This window comes from Microcaecilia unicolor, chromosome 6, assembly GCF_901765095.1.
Source record: "Microcaecilia unicolor chromosome 6, aMicUni1.1, whole genome shotgun sequence".
NCBI classification, from domain to species: domain Eukaryota; kingdom Metazoa; phylum Chordata; class Amphibia; order Gymnophiona; family Siphonopidae; genus Microcaecilia; species Microcaecilia unicolor.
In genome coordinates, this window is record NC_044036.1 from 263,671,143 (window position 1) to 263,698,602 (window position 27,460).

The 27,460-nt window shown below is 46.1% G+C and overlaps 1 protein-coding gene across 1 annotated transcript in view; it reads left to right on the top strand.

Annotated features, from left to right (window-relative positions):
* Nucleotides 1-27,460, top strand: part of RC3H2 (ring finger and CCCH-type domains 2) — a 221,735-nt gene that overhangs the window by 71,215 nt on the left and 123,060 nt on the right. Inside the window, exons 7-10 of the mRNA XM_030207326.1 lie at nt 2,772-2,890; nt 4,543-4,655; nt 4,815-5,123; nt 6,183-6,394. Coding sequence (XP_030063186.1) covers nt 2,772-2,890; nt 4,543-4,655; nt 4,815-5,123; nt 6,183-6,394 — 753 coding nt within the window. The remainder of the gene's footprint in view (nt 1-2,771; nt 2,891-4,542; nt 4,656-4,814; nt 5,124-6,182; nt 6,395-27,460) is intronic.

Consider the following 27,460-nt stretch of genomic DNA (forward strand, 5'->3'; position numbering starts at 1 on the left):
TCTTTTATTTTACTTCAAGTCGCAGCAGAAGTGAAGGCACCAGGCAGGCTCACCTCCTCGCTTCCCTTCCCTCAGCGACGCATCCCGCCCTCGCAGAAAGGAAATTACATCAGATGAAGGCAGGACACTGAGAAGGAAGGGAAGGCTGGAGATGAAGCCTGCCTGCTGCTTCACCGTTGCGACTTGAGGTAAATATAAAAGATTTCAACGCAGGGCAGCACGAACGGAAAGTCGGGGAGCTGAGGGAAGGCAGGTGAACCAGTCCTGTGAAAAAAGGTGCCACTACGCCGTACTGGCGCATACCGGCACAAAAAAAAGCACTGAATGTACCTGATGGGAAAAGAGAACAGACAGACTGAGCAGGATGATGCAAACCACACGAGTGGTCTCTCAACATGGGTATCACCTGATAGATCTTTTGAGAGTGGGGCACCCCCTTAGTGGATCTTTTTGCCACTCATCTCAACAATAAAGTCCCTCAGTTTTGCTCCAGACTCAGGTCACATGACAGACTAGCATTGGATGCCTTTCTCTTACATTGGGGAGAGGGTCTCCTGTATGTATATCCTCTAGTCCCTCTTATAGGGAAAACACTGCTGAATCTCAAGCAGAACAGTGGACCATGATCCTCATAGCGACTTGCTGGCCAAGACATATATGGTTTCTCTTCTTCTGGAGTTGTCCTCCGAAGAACCTTGGAGACTGAACTGCTTTCCAACACTCAGAAGGAGAGGTGTCTTCTGTATCCCAACCTCCAGTCCCTGGCCCTCAAGGTCTGGATGTTGAGAGTATAGAATTTGCAACCCTTCAATTGCTTGAGTGTGTCTCCAAAGTTCTGTTGGTTTCCAAAAAAGATTCCACCAAGAGGTTTTAGGGTCTAAGTAGGGCCTCCTCCACTTTTCACTTGCTGTACACAAAACCTGCTTGAATACCTCTGCACTGTCTGAGGCTAGTTTGAAAACCAGTTCTGTAAGGGTTCACCTCAGTGCAGTCCATGCTTGTCACCGAGTAGGAGGTAAGCCCAACTCTGTACAGCATCTGGTTGTTTGCTTTATGGGAGGTTGCTGTTGACAAGGCCCCCCATCAAACCTCCTACAGTGTCATGGGACCATAATGTCCTCACCCAGCTGATGAAAGCTCCTTTTCAGCAACTTGATTCATGTCATCTGAAATACCTGACCTGGAAAGTTGTGTTCTTGTGGCGGTCACTTCAGCTCGCAGAGTCAGTGAGCTTCAGGTCCTAGTAGATGATCCACCTTACCCAATATTTCACCATAACAGAGTTCTCCGCGAGGTTTTGAGAAGAATGTTGGCAGGATGACTGACTGGTTGAGATGGAATTCTGACACAACCTTAGGATGGAACCATCTCAACCAGTCAGTCATCCTGCCAACATTCTTCTCAAAACCTCATGCCCATCCTAGCGAAAATGCCCTGCACACTTGACTGCAAGCAAGCCTTGGTTTTCTATCTGTAGTGGACTATAGACCATAGACAATCCTTCCAGCTTTTTGTTTCTTTACTCAAACAGAATGGGAGTAGCCTTTGGAAAATGTACTTTGTCCATTTGGTTAGCAGACAGCATCTCCTTCACTTATGTACAGGCAGACTGACTGGAGGGTCATGTCATGGCTCATAATGTCAGAACCATGTCCATGTTGATAGCCCACTTGAGATTGTATTCAAGAGACTTGCAGAGCTGCAATGAGGTCTTCAGTTCACATACATTGCCATCTCATTACTGCCTGGAGCAGCATACCTGACGCGACAGCTGGATTGGTTAGACTATCCTGCAGAATTTGTTTGATGTCTAGAATCCAACTCCACCCTCCTTGACCCAATTATTTTTTATTTTCTTGTCCCATGCTGCAACTCTGCAACAGTTTAGTTTCATGTTAATTGTTTTTTGTTGGCCTTGCCTTTGCAAGTCCCTATTCTTGTATTGTTGTTTTCGAGCAGATGTTCTCTGAGGACAGCAGGACACATATTCTTATATTCCTCCCTCCGCCCCTAGTAGTTGATTTCTTTTTGCTTTGGTATCATACTAACAGTCCCTCACACTCATGCTGGGTGGGAAAGCACTCGTGCTTGTGCCATGGGACACTGCCAAAAGCCTCTTAAAACTATAGAGTTCTGGTAGCATCTGAACCGAGGCTCCGCCGGATGATGTCACCCACATATGGGAATACTTGGCCTGCTGTCATCGGAGAACAGCTGCAACTGGTGAGTAACTTCTCTCTGCCGCACATTTAATGTACAGTAATTGATAAGGTACCATGTTGCTGTTCTGCTCTTGGTTGCCAACTAGATCCAGATTCACCCGACAGGGTTGATCAGTCGTGGGCTTACCCCATTGCATGCATGCACTTCTGGTTCTGATTTCCCCATTGGATTCCCTAAGAAAAGCAAGGATACAAGTCCCTGCATGCATTGGGGTAAGCCCAGGACCCTATCTTGGAGCCTTTTTAACTCCATGTTGTATCGGGAGCAATAGACAAGTTAACTGTGGTTTAAAACTCTGCTGGTTGATGGACACAGCAGATTCTGTAATAGAAGGAGTAATGGAAAGAAAATTAACAGGTAAAACTTAATTTATCCTTTTTTAATTTCTTGAAACATTACCCAACCATGGTGGCGGAGGTGTGATACGGCCTCCCTCCTATAGAGGCTTTTATTGACTTACGTATGTTGTTAGCTGTAGCATTCTAGTTGCATTCTGGTATCCAAAGACCCAATACTTATTTTACCATAAGCATTTCTTCTAACAACAGATGCATCGTCTCCAACATGGGAGCAGCTTGCAAATGCCATGGTGGCTGTGAAGACAGTGGTGCATGGTCTAGTGGACTTTATTCAGAATTTCAGCAGAAAAGGGCATGAAGCGCTACAGGTGAGTCTATCCGTTTTAGAAATTCATTTCCAAGGATTTTGATTTCAGCCACATAAAAGCAAATAAGTTTGCCTGGATCTTAAGAGGGTTTTTTTATGGATTTGTATTTGACTAATAGGAATAAAATTATAGACTGCAGGGCCCAATATTTAAAGGCACTTAGCTGAGTAGCAATACATTCTACCTGGCTAAGGGCCACTCAACAGGGCCAGTGATTTTTCCACTACATTATCTGGATTATCATTGCAGACCACTCTGAGGAGTAGCCTATTGGTTAGTTCAGTGGGCTGAGAACCTGAGGAATTGGGTTCAATTCCCACTGCAGTTCCTTGTGACCCTGGGCAAGTCACCTAATCTTCCATTGCCCCAGGTACAAAACTTAGGACCCGATGCACAGAGCTCCAGCACTGTAGGGAACAGCGCCGGTAAGTACCGACTGAACACAGAATCAGAATTACTGACCAGAGTTGAACACTAACAGCATGCAAATTATATGCATGCTGCTATGAGGGCGGGCCCAGAGGCAGGAGGGAATAGATGTTTTCCTGCCTCAGACTCAAGGTATGTTGGAGGGAGGGGGGATTACATTAGACCACCAGGGCCAGTTTTCACTTTGGGGAGGTTAGTGAGCCTGTTGGATCACCAGGGTATTCGGGGGGGAGGGGGTCGTGAGGGTCCACTGGGCTACCAGGGATGTTTTTAAAGTTTCATGGGGCGGCAGAAGTCTGCTGGACCACCAGAGATTTTTTAAGGTTGGGTGGGGGAAGCTTGGGATGGTTTGGGGGTAAGGGGCTGTGTTGTGCTACCATGTTGACTTTCTTGTCAGTACCTGAGGCAATCAGTGCTCAAGCACTGACAGGAAAGTTAGCGCAGGACCCCAACAACAGCTCTGGCAATTTTCTGAAAATGGCTGCTGTGACCTGTACCGCAAAGCTGCCATGAGGGTTTGCAGCAGCTTTGCAGTACAGGTCACAACAGCCATTTTCGGGAAGCTGCTGCTAGGGACAGGTGCGGGGGGGGGGGGGGGGTCACTCCTGCCGCTGTCACCCCACTGGACCACCAGGGAGCTCAGGTCGGCCCAAGGGGAGGAACCTATCCTGACTGGGGGTTTGGGTGTTGATCTGTTGGGGGGGGGGGGGGGGGGGGAACAGAGGGCAATTCTCCTGTTGTTTTTGTTTTTTGTTTTTTTTAAATTTGGGTCCCATCCAGTATTCAGTGCTGGGGCCTGCAGAGCTAAGCAGGTGAATTTTAAAACAGCTTTTGAGCTGTCCTTTCCAACTTAGCTTTGCAGGTGCCAGCGCTGAATATCGCCAACACCCACATAACCCCTAGCTGCTCCCCAGTATCGTCCCCAGTGCCGCCCCTGACCTGCCCACTTTTTTGTTTGGCAGTCTGTGGTGATATTCAGCAACACTGTCCAATTATGTACCACTCAATATCACCACTTAGGCAGTGGTAAGCAATTTAACCAGACAAGAGAGGGCTCTGTCTGCTAAAATCACTTTGGAATATTGACTGGGAAATGTCTTGTGTATTGGCTAGTAGCAAGAGCCACCGGGGTCGTCTGAATTCTTCTGGGTCTGTAAGAGGTGGAAAAAGATTTTTGCAGATCCCTTGATGAATTTTTTTTCTCCTTATTTTCTTGATTGAAGCCACAGCCAAATAGTAAATATAAAACAAGTATGTGCCGAGATCTGCGACAGCAGGGAGGCTGTCCTCGAGGAACGAACTGTACCTTTGCTCACTCTCAGGAAGAACTAGAAAAGTAAGTGTGGATTCCATCGATTCAAGATTGCAGACTTGTAACTATTTTCAGTGTAAAACTGTTCATGTTGGGGGTCCTTGCCTTAATGATTCAAATGTTAAATGTTTTTTCAGTTTTTGCATTGTATAGCTTTTTTAATTAAACAATTATTTCTTACAGATATCGACTGAGGAACAAAAAGATCAGTGCTACTGTGAGGTCATTTCCTCTACTGAATAAAATCTGCATAAATGGCACTGTCACAACCTCCACTGGAAATATTATTTCTGTCTTAGGAAGCCCAGAAACTGCAGGGAAGATGATGCAAAGCACTAATAGCATTGCAAGCACAGAGAGCAATGTTCCCCAGCTCATCTCCCGGTGCATTGATATAGCTATACGACCAGTAGAGAATGTCCAGAAAATTGGAAAGATTTCCACAGACGGTCAAAATGTGACTGGATCTCCAACAGAATCATTACTTGAGAAGTATGTGTTTGAATCATATAAGCAAATTAAATTTGGGATTAGGAGTGGTTTAGTGGGTAGTGTAAGGAATTAGGGATCTGAACTAAGGTTCATAGGTTCTGATTCTTATTCAGTCAGTGACTGTGTGAGGCATCTAACAAGTAAGTCTGCCTTCCTATGCCTTAATCTTCCTGTATCATTCATGGCCACCAAAAGGTGGTTGTATACTGAACTCGCATAAATCCTAGCATGATCACATCCACATCTGAAATGGGAGCAAGCATGCAAACCCTTTCCCAGCCCTGTTCCTGGAATTGTCTCAAAGTGGACCAAGTAAACAATCTACAGTGGAAGGAAAGATAGGCCAGCACAGAATATTAACATGGAATCTTCCTACTTGTTGGGGCTCTATCAGCTCTCGCATGCCATCTCCATTGATATGGCCATGTTTGCAGGATGGCGGCATCACAGCTACCAAGGAGGTTACTGCAATGGCATCAACCACCTGACTGAAAGGTTGTAAAAAAAAAAAGTGCTCCAAGAAAGACCTGACATAAGCAAATCAAGGTTAAAGCAAACTAGCTCCACATTTGCCTGGATGATTTTACTGCAGCTTCTCAGAATCGACTGCACTGGAAGAGACTCGCTGTGACACCCTTATCACAGCACCTGTGAGACAGCTGTATCACCTAAGGGACCACCCTACTTGGGCTAGAGCACTGATTGAATTGAGGCGTACTTAACGTAGAAAGATACAGGTTTATAGTGCATAAGTTGTACCTGCTTATTTGGCAGGCAGTTTTTATAAAAGCACATTTTAAGCAGTGTCCATATGGTCAGAGATGTTGAAATGAAAAAGGGAAGCAATGGAAAGCCAGATGGGTAAAAACAATAGACACAGAAAAACTTTACTTGACATGAACAGCAAATGACGACTGAGATTGGAGTGCTATAAAGATAAATTCATGTCTTAGTTGTTCCATTGTCAAGATTTGTCTATAAAACCTAATCAGCATAATTAGAAAATGGGAAATGATTCGTGTAACATTTGACTTTTTAAACATTTCTTTTCCTTTTTAGAATTGGTTCTCCACCAAAAACTCCAGTTAGCCAGGTGACATCTACCTCAGCGTGTTCAGCCAGTATGGGAATGGATGTGAATTCTTTACCTCCAAAGTCCAGCCCATTTATTGCAAGGGTACCTACCTACTCTCCACATTCTGAAAATGTGCAGTATTTTCAAGATCCCAGGACACAGTTAACCTTCGAAGTATCACAGTACTCACAGACTGGTAAGTTGCTGAAGGTGCATAGTTTAAAAACAGCTGTTGACGCTGTAAACTCGTTTAAGAACATTTTCTACAGTAAGTAAAATAATATTTTGCTAGTTTGATATTCTGTACAGAACAGGAAGCCAATTATGAAACTATATAGTTAGTTCCTGAAGCATGGAAAATGCATGAAGATTTTAGTGTCAGCACAGATTCTCTTGAAATCATGGCTAGACCAAGACCAAACTTTCAGCCTTGCCCCCCCCCCCCCCCCCCCCACCAAGAGTCCAGCATTAACCCTTTACCTCCCTTCCTCCAAAGAATCCAGCATGGAGTCTTCCCTACCATACCACTCCTCCTCCAAATGTTCAACATAGCCTTCTAAAGGTGTCCAGCATCTCTGCTCTTCTGTTCCTACCAGTTACTGCTGCTGGAGCTGTGCTACTGCTGCCACCCTCCACTAAGCCAGCACTAAAGGAGGGTGAGAGTGGCTGATGCATGTGGGCAAGTCACTTTAACCCTCCATTGCACCAGGTACAAAATGAGTACCTGTATATAATATATGAACTGCTTTGATTATAACCACAGAGAGGCTTCTTCATCTGCTCAGAGCCCTGCATTGGACACTTGCTGTGTTTATTTTAAGCTTGCTGACAACTACCATACCAGCGCTGGCACCACCCCTAGATTTCTGCCACCTTAAGTGGACACCTAGTCCACCTAGTGTTAGGGCTGGACCTACCTGAAATGAAACTGCAAAGACCTTTGTCACTTCTCAAGCAACTGAGTCAGTTGGGGTTAAATGATTAATAATTTTTAGGGCTATTTTCAAAAGCCATGTAGCTCATGAAATTCCAATCTTCCTTAGGTAACTTGGCCTCCTGAAAACTGCCCAGCTACTTAATCAGTTAAAAGCATACATAGGGAATCAACAAAACACATGCTTCTAGCTTGCTAAAAAGTAAGTACCAGTAGGTCAAGGAGCAAGTTTAGGTTGGAGGAAGAAAATAGCGTACCATAACTTTAAAGTTCATGCATTTTATTTTGTGGTAGTGTGACTCTCTGGACAGGCCTGAGCCCTTAGTTACCATATAATATGGTATATGTGAAGGAAATAAAGGGCAAAATCTCTTATTTCTCAAATACTGGAGCTTATAGCCTCCTACATGTGTGATTGGTCAAACAAGTCACCATTAGTCTAGAAAAACCTACTAATAACAGTTGCTGGATAGACAAAAATTCAAAAACTTTAATTCCCAATTTAATTTTCTACCAACAACCAGATAGAATAAAACACAGACAGACACAGTGAAGAGCTCAGGCATAACAGATCGTCTTAGAAAGCGGTGGGGTATCTGGAAGAAGCCAATTGCGAAACGGGTCCCCGTCAGGACCTGTACCTGGGATTTAAAAGATTTTTTTTGGATAATAAAGAGAATGGACGATCACTTGAAGTTTCTGATGAATAACGAGAAGTGAAGTTGCTTTGCACTGTGCAACTAAAGTTAAGTAACAATTTTTATTTTATATGTTTGTTGGTAGAAAATTAAATTGGAAATGAAAGTTTTTGAATTTTTCTGCATTCTGGAATTTTTTTTTTCACTGATCAGGACAGCGCATTTTTAGTCTTATTGGCGGGCTTTTGGTTTGTTAATGGCGGGCCTGTTTTTCGCAGTCAGCCAGTCCACTATGTTCCCTGCACTCTGGCACCTTTTTGGGCAGATTTTTGTTTAATGGCTCTCTTTGGTTTGCCCGGGACCTTTGTTCCTTCGCTCTTCTGGGACAGACTGAAGAGTCCATTTCTGTCTTTCGTGCTTCGTTCCTCGGGGAAGTCTGTGGTGCAACTTGTTTTCTTTTTTGGCCTCTGGTAGAGCGCTAGTGTTGGCGGCAGTTACAAGTGTACAGTTGTCTCCGTTGTAGCCGGTCTTGTCCCCTATTCTGCTTTCTCTTTCAGATGGCCTCCCCTTCTTCGTATTAAAAAAAAAAAAACCAGACGGGGTTTTCTTGGTCCTCCTGGTCAGAGGGTGTCCTGTACTTGCCTTCAGTTTCTTGCCAGCAGTCTCAGTCGCTGCTGTTGCATTATTTTCTTGTCTACAGTTTTTTGGGAGATTGGGGAAGGCTTCGACTGTGCTTTCTCTAGTTTGGCCCAATCTGGGTTTGCATGGTTTTTTGCTCCTCTGGTCTCTGAGAGGCCAAGTCTTGTTGACAGTTTATTTTGCACTCTGTATGAGTACAAATTTTCTGCCTTTATTTTTTCTACTTTGTAAGCTTCCCCGTCAGGCCTGCCCGGTTGGGCGTCTTCCATCACACTTACCTCTGTAGCCTTCCTCCGTCATCGCTACTTTCATTTTCCCTTTGGAAACTCTTTCTGGCAGTACTGCAGGCTGAGTTTCTCATTGCTGTCCATCTTCTGGGTTACTTGCAGCACCTGTAGTATGTTTTTTGCAATGTTTTGTCTTTCTTTTGGGACAGATCCGGTGGAATTCTGTTCTCTTCTGTCTCTCCAGGGACAGCTGTACTTTGTGTTTGACTTGGCAGGACTTGTATGCAGGCATTCTGTTGGATCCCAGACCTCTAGTGTCTGTCCTCTTTGCCTTCCAGTTTTTGCTCTACCTATGGATAGTATTCTGCCTTTTGGAGCTTGGCCTCAATCTCTTCTTAGGTCGGACATGCCTCTTTTTGGGGTTGGCTGGCTGTCAGGTCAGCTCTGCCATCTTGGCTTCTTTCAGGAAGTTTTGCCATCCCGTGCCTGGGCTAGCATCATCTTTCTTGCAAGCTGGGCAGTCTATATGTCTCTTGCAAGAGTTGTCAGGTTTCCTCCTACTGTGCTCATATGGTTTCGGTCAAAAATGCCATTCTGTTTTTGTCTGTTTGCCATCTTCTTTTAGGTCCATTCCTGTCTGTCAGAGCTGGTGACATTGAGCATTTATCCAGCTTTTGGTTAGTAAGCCTTCCTCCTTCTCCAGCTTGGCATATCTTGTCTGGTTCCATCTCTGGTTTTACCTCAGAGTCTACTGGGGCATTTGAGATTTGATCCTTCTCTGTAGGTCTAGTCTTGCTCCATTTTGGGATGATGAGTCTTGCTTCATCTTTAGATGGTGAGTCTTGCCCCATTTCTGGAAGGTGAGCTTTGATTCATTTCTGGATGGCAAGTTTCCTCTGTTTCCAGATAGTGAGCCTTGTTCCATGGCTGGAGGTCGTATCTTGTTACATGTCGGCCGGTCAAGGGTGGCTCAATTTCTAGCAGTCAAGTCTTGCTCCGTCATGGATGTCAGGCCCCATCAGTGGTTCTTTTCGGCTCTCTGTAAGGGAGAATCTGGAATTTGAACCGGGGATGGATAATTCTGTCTTTGCCATGTGGGAACAAAAAGGAATCTTGTTATTGGAGCACATGTTGGGCAGGGAAGGTGCTTTGATCCCATTTGAGGAGTTGCAGGTTCGTGGTGGAGTGACCTGGGGGACCAGATTTGCTTACTGTCAGATTAAACATTATATAACCTCTTTGGATAACGAGTTACTAATTCATAGGATAGGGGACCATGTGCAATGATTTTTTTTAATGACATCTCTGAAGAGGGGTTATTGGTTTCAGATTGCATCAGAACTTAGATATTCTACTGCATAAATAGGAGGTGGATTTGGGTAGTTCCTTATCAGACTGTGATATATTGAAACATCTGAAAAGTGTCCTAACTCTCACTCCTTCCTCAAGACTGAGGGAATACTATTTTCCATATCATCATGCTGATCAATCCATAGACTGGTGGGTTGTGTCCATCTACCAGCAGGTGGAGATAGAGAGCAATCCTTTTGCCTCCCTATATGTGGTCATGTGCTGCCGGAAACTCCTCAGTATGTTCTCTATATCAGCAGGTGGTGGTCACACACAGCAGCAGCTCTGGCTAGGTCTCCAAGCCTAATCTTTAGGTTTTGTTGAGTACCTGGGGTTGAGGGCTCTTCTTGAGCAAGTGCAAACCTGGTGGTGCCAGGTCCTTCCTTTTCTCCCCCCTCCCGCAGGCTCCGTTTAAAAAAAAAATGTTTTTGACGTCCTTTAAGGGCGTTTATTTCAGCGTTTATATCAGCGTTTATTGCAGCTGCTCACTGGGACACCAGTTCGTTACAGCTCGGAGCGAGAAGCAGGTAATTTTACTTTTTTAAAGCGGGCAGGGGGTTCCCCGTTCGGACTCCACATGGCTTATGGCGTCGGAGGGCGAGGGCGTGAAGATTCACTCCCCGGACCGCGTGTGTGCATCTAGCGAGGATGCGGGGGTTTTCAAAGCCTGAATCGCCTTTGTTGGGCATCAGTTTGGAGTCCGGTCAGTGTCCCGGTTCTTCCTCCGGTGCGGCGGTTTTTCCCGCCATAAGCGCCCATCCCCCGCTGCTCGCCCACTCCATGTTGGCCGGCCACTCTGCTCGGATGGCTTCTTCTTGGGCCGCCCTCGAGCTGGGAGACGTTAATGCTATGGTCGCCCTTGATTCGGGCGACGGCAAGAAAGCGGCTAAAGTTAAGCGCCGTTCTTCCCACGCGGCTCCTTCTCGGAGTTTCGTGCCGGACGCCATTTTGGATGCGCAGCACGTTTCTCCCCCGCTCTTGCGAGCGCCGGTTGAGGGTGCGTCTAGGGCCGTGGCCCAGGCGACAGAAGTGCACAGTCTAGGGAGTTTCTCCCCTGAGTTCTTTTTGCTGCTGCATCAGGCTTTTCTTATGATAAACGCTGCCCCGGCTCCCCCCTCTGATCAAGGGGCTGAGGCCTCCGGAAGCAAACGCCCTCGGGTGGACTTCCAGGCCCTAGAGGACTCGGTCTCCTCTGATGTAGATGAGGGCAGCGTATCTGAGTTCTCCTAACGGTCCTTTGGGGATTCCTTGGAGGAGACGGATTCCCGCTCGGATGGAGCGGATGAACCCTCTGCAGCACGGATCTTTCGCTCAGAGGATTTGCCCAACCTGTTAGTGCAGGCCATGAGCATTTTGAAGAGTTCCTCTCCGGAGGACGTCTCTCCCTCAGCCTCTGTTGGCTCTGCCATTATGCGGGGGACTAAGCGCCCGCCTAGAACCTTCCACGTGCATGAATGCACACCTTGATTTCGGCTCAATGGGATTTCCCAGAAGCGAGCCTTAAAGTGGCTAGGGCTATGTCCCGTCTCTATCCTCTGCCTGAAGGGGAACGGGAGGCCTTTCTTGGGCCTACCGTAGATTCTTTAATCACTGCGGTGACTAAGAAAACGGCGTTGCCGGTGGAAGGTGGCATGGCCCTAAAGGACGCCCAAGACAGGAGTTTGGAGGCGGCTTTAAAGTTGTCCTTCGAGGCGGCTGCTTTAAGTTTACAGGCCTCAATTTGTGGCTCCTATGTGGCCAGGGCGTGCCGGACGCTTGCGCAGCGGGCTTCCCCCTCGGATCCTTCCTTGAGGGCTGATTGGCCAGCCCTGGAATCGGGCTTGGCCTACTTGGCAGGCTGGCTGTATGATGTCTTGAGAGCCTCAGCTAAAGGTATGGCTCAGACAGTCTCTGCACGGCGGTGGCTTTGGCTGAAGCATTGGTCTGTTGACCACGCCTCTTAAGTCTCGCCTGGCTAAGTTGCCTTTTAAAGGCAAGCTGCTCTTTGGGGTCGAGCTGGACAAGATTGTGACCGATCTCGGCATGTCTAAGGGCAAGAGGTTACCAGAGGTCTGGGCTCGGGCCAATGGTGCCCGCCCCGGTTCCTCCAAAGGACGGTTTCAGGAAGCCCGTCGGTATTGCCCGGGCAAGTCAAGCTCCTCTGCCCCCTCTTTCATCAAAAGGAATTTCTCCCCCAAGCAACATTCCTTTCGCAGAGACCGCCGTCCCGGAGGTGCCTCCTCCGGTCCTCCCCCAGGGTCTCGTACCCAATGACGGGTTGCTGGTCCATGGCCCAGAGCAGATTGGAGGACGCCTATCCTCGTTTCTGGGCGAGTGGACCAGGGTAACTTCGGACGCTTGAGTGCTGGAAGTCATCAGAGACTGCTACAAGCTAGAGTTCTGCCGACCCTTAAGAATCGGGTTTGTGCACTCTCCCTGCAAGTCTCCGGTCAAGCTATGGCAGTGCAGCAGACTTTGGACAATCTGATCCGCCTGGGTGCGGTCGTTCCGGTGCCAGAAGATCCTCTGGCAAGAGACGTTACTCCATTTCTTTGTGGTACCTAAGAAAGGAGGTTTTGTCCGGCTTATCCTCGACCTCAAGGGGTCAATCGGGCTTTGGAATTTCGACACTTCCGAATGGAGACCCTCCGCTCTGTTATAGCGGCAGTACAGGCAGGGGAGTTCCTGGCATCCTTGGACATCAAGGAAGCTTACTTGCATATTCCCATCTGGCCTCCTCATCAACGCTTTCCGCGTTTTGCAGTTCTGAGGACACTCCCAGTTCAGAGCCCTCCCTTTCGGGTTGGCTACTGCTCCGCGGACCTTCTCCAAGTTATGGTGGTCATCGCGGCCTTCCTACACAAGAAAGGAGTACAAGTCCATCCTTATCTGGACGACTGGTTGATCCGAGCCCCCTCTTTTGCAGAGTGCGGCAGAGCTTCAGACCGGGTGATTGCTCTTTTGAGCTCCCTGAGGTGGATCATCAACTGGGAGAAAAGCCACCTGCGCCCGACTCAGTCCCTGGAGTATCTGGGAGTTCGATTCGACCCCCAAGTGGGCAGAGTGTTCCTGCCAGACAATCGGATTGTCAAGCTTCAGGCTCAGGTGGACAAGTTCCTAGCAGCCTCTTCTCTTCGGGCTCGGGACTATGAGCAGCTGTTGGGCTCTATGACGGCCACGATGGAAGTAGTGCCCTGGGTCAGGGCCCATATGAGACCTATAAAGCTCTCTCTGCTGCAGCGATGGACTCCAGCTTCGGAGGATTACGCTGTGCGCCTTCCCTTGGATCCAGCGGTGCGCAAGGCGCTGAGCTGGTGGCTGAGGCCAGACAAGCCGTCCGCAGGAATGCCTCTTGTGACCCCGGAGTGGGTTTTTTCGTCACGGCGGATGCCTCTTTGTGGGGCTGGGGAGCCCACTGCTTGGGAAGGACAGCGCAGGGGCTCTGGTCCCCTGCAGAGGCAGAGTGATCTATCAACCTCCCGGAACTCAGAGCCATTCGGTTGGCGCCTTTGGAGTTTCTCCCGGGCCTGGCGCTGAAGCCAGTACGGGTCCTGTCGGACAATGCCACGGCTGTGGCCTATGTCAATCACCGGGGAGGTACCAGGAGCGCTCCTCTAGCCAAGGAGGCCATGAAGCTATGCCTGTGGGCGGAAGCAAACCTGGAACAGCTGTTGGCGGCCCACATTGCGGGAGTCATGAATATTGCTCAGGCGTTCTTGGACATCACGAAGCGCTGGGGCCAGCTGAGCCTAGATTTGATGGCGTCTTCAGCCAATTGCCAAGTGCTGCGCTTTTTCAGCAGAGGACGGGTCCCTCGATCTCTGGGAGTAAATGCTATTCTCCCACAGTGGCTGACACAGGAGCTCCTCTTTGTGTTCCCGCCTTGGCCCATGTTGGGCAGGGTGCTGGGCCGGGTGGCAAAGCATCCGGGCCGGATAATCCTGGTGAGTCCGGATTGGCCCAGACGTCCCTGGTATGCGGACTTGATCAAGCTCTCAGTGGACGGACCTCTGCAGATGCCAGCGGAGCGGGGCCTGTTGCATCAGGGTCCCGTAGTGATGGAGGATCCCTCCTCCTTTGGTCTTACGGCCTGGTTATTGAGCGGCAGCGTCGGCGCAAGCAGAGCTTCTCAGATAAGGTCATCGCCACTATGCTCAGAGCGAGGAAGCGCTCTACTTCTACTGATTACGCCAGGGTTTGGCGTACCTTTGCATTGTGGGGTGAGGCAGGCTCACTTTCTCCCTTCACTGCTCCAATTTCATCAGTGTTGGCGTACCTGCAAGAAGGTCTGGAAAAAGGCCTGTCGCTCAGTTCCCTTAAGGTCCAGGTAGCGGCTCTTGCTTGCTTCAAGGGTCACCTGACTGGTGTTTCCATGGCATTGCAGCCAGATGTGGTGTGCTTTCTCAAGAGAGTTATTCACCTGCGCCCTCCTCTGCGCGCAGTGGTACCTGCGTGGAATCTCAATCTGGTGCTAAGAGCCTTGCAGAAGCTGCCTTGTGAACCCTTGTCGAGGGCATCTCTGAAAGAATTGACTTTGAAAGCAGTCTTTTGGTGGCTATCGCTTCAGCCAGAAGAGTTTCCGAGCTCCAGGCGCTATCATGTCGAGAGCCCTTTCTGCAGTTCACTGAGGCAGGAGTGTCTATTCGCACAGTGCCTTCCTTCCTGCCCAAGATTGGTCCTCGATTCCATGTGAATCAGCAGCTCTGTCTACCCTCCTTTTGTAGGGAGGACTACCCAGAGGAGTACTCTGCTCTCAAATATTTAGATGTGAGACGAGTCATCATCAGATACTTGGAAGTGACCAATGATTCCGGAAGACGGATCATCTGTTTGTGCTGTTCGCAGGACCTCGTAAGGGTCTGCAGGCTGCCAAGCCTACAGTGGTACGATGGGTCAAAGAACCCTTTGCAGCGGCTTATGTGGCCGCAGGGAAGGTGCCGCCTATCTAGCTGAAGGCTCATTCCACTAGATCACATGCGGCCTCGATGGCAGAGGCCGAGTCCGTCTCCTTGGAAGAGATTTGTAGGGCGGCAACTTGGGCATCGGCTCATACCTTCTCCAGACATTACCGCTTGACAAGTGGCTGCTCGGGCAGAGGCCCGGTTTGGAGCTTCAGTGTTGCGGTCAGGGATTTCTGTGTCCCGCCCTGGGTGAGTACTGCTTCGGTACATCCCACCAGTCTATGGATTGATCAGTATGATGATATGGAAGGTAAAATTATGTATCATACCTGATAATTTTCTTACCATTAATCATAGCTGATCAATCCATAGCCCCTCCCAGATATCTGTACTGTTTATATTCTGGTTGCATTTCAGGTTCAAGTTTAGTCTTCAGTTCCTGTTCAGGAGGACTTCGTGTTCAAGTTTTTTCAATTGGATTCTTCAGAAGTTGAGACGATTTTGTGTTACAGTGAGCTGCTGCATTCCTCTCCCCTCCGTTTTACGGGGCTGGATTGATACCTAAATTCTGCCGGCGCTCCCTCCCGCTTCGTGCGGCTGTAGGGCAGCTTTGTACCCCTCCCGCTTCGGCGGTGTTGGGGTCAGTCAGCTCCTCCGCGGTTGTGGTTGCAGGATAAGCCAGATCCCCCCCGAATCGGCGGGTGTGGTGTCGCTCCGCGGGGATGAGCTGGACGGATTCCCCTGCCCCGCTTGTGTGGGGATGAGCTGGGTTAATTCCCCTCCCCCGTTTCGGCGGTGGTGAGCTGGGCAGAGTGTCCCTTTGTGGGTGTAATTCTCTAAGTGCTGAGTCCTGCGGATGGAGCTTTGATATCAACATACTGAGGAGTTTCCGGCAGCACATGACCACATATAGGGAGGCAAAAGGATTGCTCTCTATCTCCACCTGCTGGTAGATGGACACAACCCACCAGTCTATGGATTGATCAGCTATGATTAATGGAAAGAAAATTATCAGGTATGATACATAATTTTACCTTAGTGTGTTACACCCGATTTACTTTGTCGAATTACAGTTATATCGTATGGGAAGGATACAGACTTCAATATGTCCTAAGTGCGGGTGATATGCTAACTCTTTTTATCATTCATTTTGGAGTTGCCCCAAGATGCAAGGTTTTTGGGTAACTGTCAAAAGATACATTGTCTCACTCCTGGGGAGAGGGATGGCTGGTACAGTAGAACAGTTTTTATTAGATAAAACGGGGGCATACCGAGGCGGGCACAAGGGTAACAATTTGTTATTCCGTAAAATGATTTTAGTGATGCACAAAAGTGTTTTTTTTTTTTTTTTTTTTAATGTTTGAATATTTTATTGAGCATCATTACAATACAACAATGTAAACTTCTTCATTTTTCTCCCACATTTCCCCCCCCTCCTCCCCCTCCCAGCTCTATGTCAACTGTCCTTATTGGGTTAATCGCTTAAATCGAGACCACAGTTCAGAAGATGGGCTGTACCTTCCCATTCTTTTGTCCGTTAGTTGCTCCAATTCCCCGACCAGGGAAAGTTTCAGAGTCCAGTCCAGCTCTGAGGGAGCCACCTGTTTCTTCCAGTGCATTGCAATGACACTCTTAGCCGCTGTTAAACAAATCCTCTTTAGGCGCCTCTGCCATTTAGTTCCTCTTCTGTTACCGAGACCCAAAAGACACCAATGCGGCGTACATTGAAACGGCTTATTCGTACTTTCTGAAATTTTTGTCGTTACTGTCTTCCAGAATGTTTGTAAAGTCCGGCACGACCACCAAATATGCAAAAAAGTCCCCTCCTCATCTCCACACCTCCAACACAGTGAGGATGCCGAGGAGAACATAGCATGTAGTCGATGCGGGGTGTAATACCACCGCGACAATATCTTAAAAGCATTTTCTTTTAACAACACACAATTCGAGGCTTTTTTGACTTCTATTACTATAGCCTTCCACTCATTTACTGTAAATTCCCTTTGCAGATCCTGTTCCCATTTTATCATATAAGCACATTTCTCAAAAGATCTACCTCTGATCAATTTGTACAACATAGATATAACTCTTCTCATTTTCCCCAATGATCCCCACAAATTTTCAAGTTCCTCGTATTCTTCTGGGTCCCTTTTCAACCACCCTTGTTGGCTCATATAATGCTTGACTTGTATATAAAAATAAGTATCTCCCGCACCTCCCCCACACTGTTCCCGGATCTCCTCTAAGGGTCTTAACTCCCCATCATCCAGAAGATCCCTAAAACAAATCAACCCCTCCTCTTCCCACCACCCTGCAACCTGGTGGCCCATTCCCACTTGAAAAGCCGGTTCCCAACCTATACCTGCCATTGTGGAAGTTTTCCTCTTTATCCAGAACCTGGTTCTGAAAGAGGCCCACAAGGTCAACAGATGGTTCACAAATGGATTCGTTGTCATTTGGCCATATACCCTCGGTTCTAGTGAAGCCCATATAACCGACTTCAACTTATAACCCTGCACCATCTCTTGGTCTAAACTAGCCACCACCGATTGAGGCTCCTGACTCCATGCCACCACAAACTTTACCTGTGCAGCCCAAAAGTACCATTCCAAATTGGGCACCCCCCTCCCTCCCAGGTCCACCGACTTCCACATCAATTTCCTATGTATTCTCGGAGCTTTACACCCCCATATAAATTTCATAATCTCCCCCTGAAGCTTATTTATTTCCTTTTTAGGTACCTGCACAGGCAAAGTCTGAAACAGGAACAAAATCCTGGGTAAGATATTCATTCGTACTGTTGCTATTCTCCCCCACCAGGATAGCCACTTACCCTGCCAGCCCGCCATGTCCCTATGTACTTGTTGAAACAACGGGCCATAATTTAGTGAATATAGCTGATTCAACTCAGAGGGTATCTGAACCCCTAAATATTTGATATTGCCCTTCTTTAGTCGAAATGAGAACCCCTGTAGCATTTCTTCCAGTCGACCCTGTGGGATAGTCACCCCCAGAACTTCAGACTTGTCATAGTTTATCTTAAACCCTGAAATTCTACCAAATTGATTAAGCTCTTTCACCAAGTTTGGTAAAGTCGTCAGGGGACTCGTGACAAAAAACAGAATATCGTCAGCAAATAATGCCAGCTTGTGTTCCCTGCCCGCTACCACCATCCCTTTTATGTCGCCCATCTCCCTTATCCTCTGCGCCAGCGGTTCAATCGATATCGCAAACAACAAGGGAGATAGTGGGCATCCTTGCCTCGTACTTCTCCGTATCTTAAATGCATTAGAATACCCCCCATTTACCTTGATCCTTGCCGAGGGTCCTTCATATAACCTTTGCAACCATCCTATCAACCCCTCTCCCACACCAAGATGCCTCAAAACCTCCCATAAATAGGGCCACTCCACCCTGTCAAAAGCTTTTTCAGCATCTGTGCTTAGCAAGGCCATATGTCGACCCTCCTGTTGAGCCTCCCAAATCATATGCAGTGTACGGCGTATATTATCGGCTACTTGTCTCCCCGCTACAAACCCTGATTCATCTGGGTGGATTAATTTGGGCAATATCTCCCCTAATCTGTTCGCAAGGACCTTAGAGAGAATCTTAACATCCAAATTAATTAAGGAAATTGGTCTATAAGACCCACACGCAGAGGGGTCTTTGCCTGGTTTGAGTATGAGTGATATACCAGCTTCATGCATACTAGAAGGGAGGGAACTGCCCTGGAAACAAGCATTTCCCACCCTTACCAACAACGGCCCTACCTCCCCAGCAAAGATTTTATAAAACTTTGCAGAGTAGCCATCCACCCCTGGGGCCTTCCCTCCTTTAAGTCCTTTTATGACCTGCCTAATTTCCTCCAAATGAAAGGGGGCCTCTAGCTGTTCACAATCCTCACGAGATAACTTGGGCAACTTAAGAGAGCACAGTTCCTTTCTAATTTCACCTTCCTCCACTCCTATAGTGCTAGTATATAGTGTACTATAAAATTTCAAAAATTGCTCTCTAATCTCTCTGTCCTTGTAAAGGATCTGATCCCCCTGCCCTTTAATTTTGGTAATCAGCGAGTCCCGTTGACGGTGTCTCAAACAGTTAGCCAGCATCCTCCCTGACTTATTACCAAATTCAAAAAACTTATGCTGGAGACGTTTCCTCAGGAACTCCACCCGCTCAACCTGTATTTGATCCAAGGCCACCCTCCATTTACATACCTCGCGCAACTCCTCTCCCAACCCCCCTTCCTGATGTTTACGCTCCCAGTAGGCCAACCTCTCCCTGGCTTCCAGTTCTTTTGCCTCCCGTTCCCGTTTTTCCTGGCACCCCATTTAATTAGGTGACCCCGTACCACCGCCTTTAAAGCATCCCAGAGTGTGCCCTCCGATACCTCCCCTATGTCATTCATACTACAGTAATCTTGAATTACCTTGCGTATATCCTCACATATCTGTTTATCGCCCAAGATGCCCTCATTAAGCCTCCAAAATCTCTGTTTATCCTCTTCTCCCAACCCCTTCAAGTCAAGTTCTACCGGGGCATGATCAGAGACTGAGATAGACCCCACATCTGCATCCACAACGTGTTCCCATAAAACCTGGCTACACCAAATCATATCAATACGTGTATATGAGTTCTGCGAGTGAGAAAAGAATGTATATGCCTTCTGGGTCGGATGTTTAAGTCTCCAGACCTCCAGGAGATCCAATCTCGAGGCCAGTGCCCTCAAACTCCGAGTATAAGGCTTGTGTACTGTAATGTGTCCCTTAGAATGATCCATAGATGTATTCCACAAATTAAAATCTCCTCCCATAATCATCCCACCTCTTTGAAATTGAAAAAGTTCCTCCCTTATATGCTCAAAAAACTCTCCCTGACCAGAATTAGGTGCATAGACATTCACAATTGTCACAGATTTCCCATATAAGAGCCCTCTGACCGCTAAACAGCGCCCCAATTCATCTCTATAAATGTCATCAGTTACAAATGGAGTCCCTTTCCGAATATAAATGGCCAAACCGCCCACCTTTCCCCCTCTTTTGTCAAAGTGTGCAATACATTCACTGTAGGCCCTCTGCTGTAATAAATGTGCCTCTCGGCGTCTAATGTGTGTCTCCTGCAGCAAGACTATATCCCATCTACTCCTCTGTAACTCCCGATATACCATATTTCTCTTCCTCTGCGAATTTAACCCATTCACATTCCAAGTTCCCACCCTCAACCCTTTCCCTCCCTGTACCCCCCTCCCGCCCCCCTGTTGCTGAGCGGTACCATTTGCCGCCAGCCTAATACTGTAAGGAAATAACCCCTCGCCAGAGCTGACTCCCCCCTCTCCCCCTCTGTTTTTCCCCCCTCCCCCCAAACTCGTATTCCCTCTCCCTCCGCTCCACCTTCTCCAAACTCATTACATTATAACAGTGTAGAAAACATCCATTCTCTGAACTCATAACAGAAGACAACTATTGCAAACCCTGTCCGGTAACCCTCCCGGGCTACTCAACCACCTATAACTGTGGTGAACTGAAACCAGTAGTGTCTCATACTTTCCATCAGGGTACTCTGTCCATTTCCGGCCTATGTGAGCCCGGTCCTTTGCGAGAGCCCGCCTTTTGCCACGACGATCCTCTCTTCTCGGTTGCTGCCTTCCCTGGTTTCCCTGTATCTCCATCAGATGGCAAATTGTTACAGCCAAGCTCCTTCAGCACTTTCCATGCTTCAACCAGCGAGGTCACCCTCCTCGTGTGGCCCTCTACTGTAAGCTGCAGTCCAAACGGGAAGACCCATCTGTACCTGTAATTGGCCTGCTGTAGAAACTTGGTCAGATCTCGAAACTCTCGTCTTCGTTGCAGCGTGCCCAGGGCTAGGTCTTGAAATACTAGCACTGTTTGATTGTCCCAGGGAATTTCACCCATCAATCGTGCCTTACGCCAGACCAGATCTTTAGTCTTATAATCCTTAAAGCATGCCACTATATCCCTGGGCTGTTTATCTCTTCGGGGTCCCAGGCTTCTGTGTACCCTATCAAATTGTATCTCAGTCCCATCTCCAAGCATGTGTTCATCTCCTTCAGATGCCAGGATAAAGGCACAAATTGCTTTCACCACCTTAGTGCAGTCCATATTTTGATCCGTTTCTAGGACCCCTTTGAATCTTAAATTATTTCTTCTGGATCTATTTTCTAAGTCCTCAAGATCCAACTGCATTTTATCTTTCTCTGCACGCAGGGAGCCAATCTCTGTTTTCAATTCCAAGATGTCTCCCTCCACGTGCTCCAGTGCTTCCTCAGCTTGTTCCACCCTGGTGCCAATTTCCCTCACCTCTTTCTGAATGTCCACCACTGCATCCTTGATTGTTTTCCTCACTGCCGCCATTTCAGCTTTGAGCGCTTTAAACCAGCGCGTTACCTCCTGCTTCGTGAGTTCAGTATCGCTCTCCTGCTGTTCCATCAGCCCCTCCGTATCCGAGTCCGCGTCCGCCATTTTGTCTCGCGCCTTGCGAGGGGTGCGGCTCGATGTTGCCGCTCCGTCCCGCTGATCAGCGCTGTATTTAAATTTCTCCAGGCGCTTTCGGGTCGCCATCGATCCCCGGACTCAGACCGCCTAAATTCGCGATCGCGGTTTCGCTGGGGGAAAATCACTGTTTTCACTGCTGCCCCGACTGAGCTCAAACTTCAAGCAGCCATCTCTGACGGTGACGTCACCTCCTCCGCACAAAAGTGTTTTACAATAGTGGTTGACTCCTGAGCCCCCGAATTTTTGGGTCTGGAGAAACCAACAACACTTGGTGACATGGGAGGCCAGATATGTGAAAGGATCCCTTAAGAGAAGGAAGCAATTCTTACTGGTTTGGGAACCATATCTCCAATCCCTGCACCCAAGAGGACAAGGTTTGATCCTTAACATGTGAAACATGATTTTTTTTCTCAATCTTAGCGTGTCTGCTTAGTGTTGGGATGAGGAGGGGGGGATTCACTAGGGTGTTTCATTACTTGATTTGGGCTCGGAGGGTCATAAGAGCACAAGCCCGTGGGTGCCTTTAAGGGGATGAGGGGGAAGAGGGTTCTAGAGGGCGAGGGGTTATAGGGGTGACTGAAGCAATGGTTGTCAGTTCATACAAAAGATTTGTTATGTTGGTGTATATCCTTTGTTATTCTTCAATAAAAATTGTTTAAACATAAAAATAAAGTGAAAAAACAAAACTTGCATGGCTGCATGTGTGTTGACGTGTTGAGTGTTGCTTAGATGGTGACTCTGGCTGTGAAAAACTAAGGCCAGTTCCTGGCCGACTTATACGGTCTGTGTCTTATATATGGCAGTCTGGTTTAGGATGGGTAGAAAGGGCTTTGACGGCAACTCCAGTAATTGGAACGTGAGGACAGTGTCAGGCGGACTTCTATGGTCTAGGTCCCAGAAATGCCAAGGAAAGACAGGGATCAATTATTTTATAGGGCTGCATTTCGATTAAAATTTTTAATTGCCTCTTTCCTTGAATTTTTCTCATTTAGAAAAGTTATTTTTCATTATTCTTCTTGATGTTTTCCATCCTTGGATCTCTTATTGTGGACTCAAATTTACGTTGTGAAGGTTTTTTTCCTAACTCTGTTTAAATCTGTGATATGGGGAGACCACGTGACGCTATGAGCTGAGCAAGACGTGACTTGCTTCAGCTCCGAGACTCGCTCCCCCAAAATTGCTTAATTTGCAGCAAAGCGGCGATTACCACCATCAACCAATACTACAAAGTGCGCATGGACAAATATATTAAGAAATCGCTGTTGGATTATTTGTAGTAAATAATTAGCAGATTTTAGTACACACAGCTTCAGCTTTAGAAATGTTAATTTCTTTCTTCATCTCTCTCTCATTCACCCCTGAATAATTCACTGCTGAGTCACTTTAAAGTTGAAGTAACAAAACATCTGTTTACTCACAGTTTGTAGTTAGATTATAATCAGACAGGCTTATATATACATATTACTATACATTTGTCTTATCAGCTCCTTCCATGTGCTTAGATGGTAATGGATGCTCACACCACCATAGATCCTCTCAGGTTAGGAGAGATCATGAGCTCCATGTGCTCCATGTGCTGCATGTGCTGCATCTAACCCCCACAGGAAGTTGCATAGCTGTGTGACCTCTCTAAGTAATTCACATCAGAGGTCACAGAGTAATCACAGAGAAATAATAGGTGACAGGCAATGCATGTAAAATACAATTACATTCCAACAAACCCCTTCTCATGCATAACTGTCATGCAATTATTTATTCATACAAAGTCCAAGCTTTATACGCAGATTCACAAAATGTTCTCTGGGTAACGGTTTGGTCATGATGTCAGCTGTCATCTCACTGGTGTGACAATAGTGTAGACTGATGACCCCTTCTTTTGCCAACTCTCGCACGTTGTGGTATTTCGTTGCGATGTGCTTGGTGCGTGACTGAACCTTGTCATTCTGTGACAGTCGGATGCAGCTCTGATTATCTTCCATAATCTGGATTGGTCTCTTTTCAGCTATTCCAAAATCCAGCAAAAGTTTTTCAATCCACATCAGTTCTCTGCACGCTTCCGATACGGCCACATATTCAGCTTCTGTAGAAGACAGACTCACAATACTTTGTTTATGACTGGCCCATGAAATGTGTACATTTCCATACATAAACACATATCCACTTGTGGATTTATAATCAGAATGATCCCCTGCCCAATCTGAATCACAGTAACATATTAGTTTTGGATTACTATTGGCTGAAATCTTTAATTTACAATCAATGGTACCCTTTAAATACCTTACCATCCTTTTAACTGCAGTCCAATCTGATTTGGTAGGTGAGCTGACCCTTCTGCTCAAAATTCCTACTGCATTTGCTATATCAGCCCTGTATGTGGTAGCTAGATATAAAAGCTTACCTATGGCTGATCTATATTGGATGTTATCTGGTAAAGGTTCTCTTACTGTTTCATCCTTCAGAAAATCAGTGATCATGGGAGTGCTTACAACTTGGGCATCTTGCATACCTAAACTTTCAATAAGCTCATTTATTTTCTGCTTCTGGCTTAGAAGATAAGAACCATCATTTTGTTTCTCAATTTCTATACCAAGATAGTATGACACATTACCAAGTTCTTTTATCTCAACATTGTGGTTTAAACACTTTACAATGTCCTTGTACTCTTGCTCACTTTTGCTTGCAATGAGCAGATCATCAACAAAAGCTAAAATGTATGCATATTGTCCATTTGTGCACCTAGTGTACAAGCATTTATCTGCTTCACCTTGCTTAAATCCTAAATTTGTCAATATTTCATGCAATTTTTCATTCCAACATTTTGCACTTTGCTTTAATCCATAAAGACCTTTGTTTAATTTACACACTAGCTGTCTTTGTTTTGTATTTATGAAACCTGTTGGTTGTTCCATGTACAAGTCTTCAGTTATATCTCCGTGAAGAAACGCTGTTTTCACATCAATGTGTTTGACTTGCATGCCTTTTGAGACTGCAATGCTCAGAAGTGTTCTGATTGTCGTGTGTTTCACTACAGGTGCAAACACTTCATCAAAATCTTCTCCATATTTTTGAAGATATCCCTTTGCCACTAATCTTGCTTTATACCTTTCCACTTTTCCTTGTGCATTCCTTTTTAACTTGAATACCCATTTGCATCCTATAGCTTTCTTGCCAGGAGGTAATTTTGTAAGAATCCAAGTATTATTTTTATCCAATGCATCAATTTCTTCTTGTGCAGCTTTATGCCATTCAGCAGCTTCTTCTGCTGGCATTTTCTCAATCTCATCCCATGTTAAGGGCTCTTGAGCTTCTGCTGACTTTGTTAGGTAAGACAGTCTTGGGGGTGGAACACCTTTGTTTTCCCTGGATGAGCGTCTGACAACAGGTTGGTCTGACCTTTCCGCATCCTCTAAATCTGAGAGTCCTTCTCCAATTGATTCCCCTTCTCCAACTGTACTGTCTTCTTCAATGATCCTTTCTGTGTCTGCTTCCTCTGCCTGTTCCTCGTTAGATACAGGTGAGTTGCTTTCAGACATCTGCCTTGGTATGGCATTTATATACACTGGCATGTCTATTATGGTTCTAGTTTCATATTCTGGATGATAAGGCTCATCTGGGATAATCCAGCCTTTATCAACCCTTTTGTTTTCATCAAAATATGTAACATGTCTTATGCCAACAATGCCAGTTTTCAGATTCAAAATTCTATATCCTTTGTGTCCTGGAGCATAGCCAACTAAAATGCCCCTTTCTGTTGTGGAATCCAGCTTATGCCTTCTTTGCTTTGGTACATGAGCATATGCTGTACTTCCAAATGTTCTTATGTGTGACAGGTTTGGCTTCCTACCATGCCATGTCTCATGTGGTGTGCGCTCAGCGCCTTTAGTTGGCATTCTGTTTTGTAGGTACACTGCTGTGAGAATGGCTTCCCCCCATAGTCTTTTAGGGAGATTGCTATCTGACAGCATACATCTGGTCATTTCCACAAGTGACCTAAATTTTCTCTCTGCAACAGAATTTTGCTCTGGTGTATAAGCTACTGTTGTGATATGTTGAATGCCTTCTTGTTCTAGAAATGTGCGCATGCTTTGCGAAGTGAACTCACCACCATTGTCGGTCTGAAGAACCTTTGGTTTTCTTTCAAATTTGTTGCTCACCATGGCTACGTATTTCTTCAGCATGTCTGTGACTTGACTTTTCTCTTTCAGCAAATAGGCCACACAATATCTAGAGAAATCATCCAAGAATATTAGCACAAATCTGTTATTTCCCAATGATGGGATATTAAACGGTCCACATAAGTCACTGTGTATTAAGTCCAGCACTTTATTACTCCTATTTCCTGTGTATGCAGGAAATGAGGGTCTCACACCTTTTTGAGTAACACAGTCTATGCATTTCTCCATTTTACCAGCATCTGCACTTATCTGAATGCCAGTGGCTAGTTGCTTACTGTGAAGATCCTGGATCACCTTAAAATCACGATGTCCCAGGCGGCGGTGCCAGATTTCCAGACTACATTTACCATCATTCTTCCTTACTTGCGCCAGATGTGAGGCTTCACCTGAAATGCTCAGTTTATAAACATCATTATGCATAAAAGCTTCAGCATACACTTCATCATTTTTAGAGATTGTGCACTTACTGTTTTCAAAATGAATCACAAATCCCTTCTTATCTAATGTAGATACACTAAGCATATTGCAAACTGCTTGGGGAATATACAAGACATCACTTACAGGAATTTCTTTAACTTCATTAGACACTTTGCATTTTAAGAATCCAATACCTTTTGCTTGGATCTTAGCAGTCCCTGCGTTTGCAGTTTTAAGAATACCTTCCTCTGGACACATTTCCTGAAAGAAATCCTTACAATTGGTTAAATGGCATGTGCTCCCTGAATCCAAAATCCAAGTACTTTCATTTGAATTATTATTTACCATAGTCAAAGATTTTTCTGCCATTAGAAAGCCCTTGTGTTTATCTTTGTCCTTCATACATTTCCTGGTTTGAAAATTCTTTAGTTCCATTGGCTTAGGTGAGCTAGAGGGAGTGTTTTGTGTTTCCTTACACCATTTAGATACATGTCCCTCCTTTCCACATGAGTAGCAAATCAGCTTGCCCTTGGGTGGAGTTTTCCCATAGCTCCGCCTTTCTCTGTTCTTTGCCAAGAAATTTGTTTCATTTCTCTCTGACTTGCTTTGAGAACAGATCTCCTCAGAATCATTTATTATGCATTCCTGCCTTAGTTTTGATGTTGCCTGTTCAAAAGATTGCCCTTCAATGGCCTCATTTACAGACCTAAAAACATCAAACTTCTTTGATAGTGAGGTAAAAAGAAATGCTCTTTTCAATGCATCACACATGGGAATTCCTGAAAGTTCTAACTTTTGAAATGAAGACATAAGATGCATAATGTGATCATTACATTTACTTTTATCCCTTAATTTGGTTTCATTCAACTCTGCCAGCCAAATTGGTTGCTGCTTTGCATATGTAGTTGCATACATAGTTCTCAGTTTATATAAAATGTCCTTTGGTGTATCTTTTCCCTCCACTAATATGGCTTGTTTCTCTGAGAGAGCTTCCAAAAGCATGCACTTCACATAATAGTTTGCATTGTCCCATTCAGCCATATTTTCAGCTGTTCTGTCTTGGTCTAAGCATATATCTAATCTTTTTGCTCGAAGGAGACATATGAATCTTAATTCCCACTGCCGATAATTAAACTCAGTTAATTTAGGCACCTTGAGAGAATAGAACAATGGTGAATTTCTTCCCTCAGCCATTTTCTTAGCCTTCTGTCTGCTGTGTGGGGGGAGAGAGAGACAGACTGAATCTTTCCTTTAAAACTTAAGAGAAAAATGTGGCCTTTTTTCTGCCTGGTAATATTTCTCTTCTTTTTCAATTCCTGAGCCCTGGGCCCATAACCCTTTTGTTGGATTATTTGTAGTAAATAATTAGCAGATTTTAGTACACACAGCTTCAGCTTTAGAAATGTTAATTTCTTTCTTCATCTCTCTCTCATTCACCCCTGAATAATTCACTGCTGAGTCACTTTAAAGTTGAAGTAACAAAACATCTG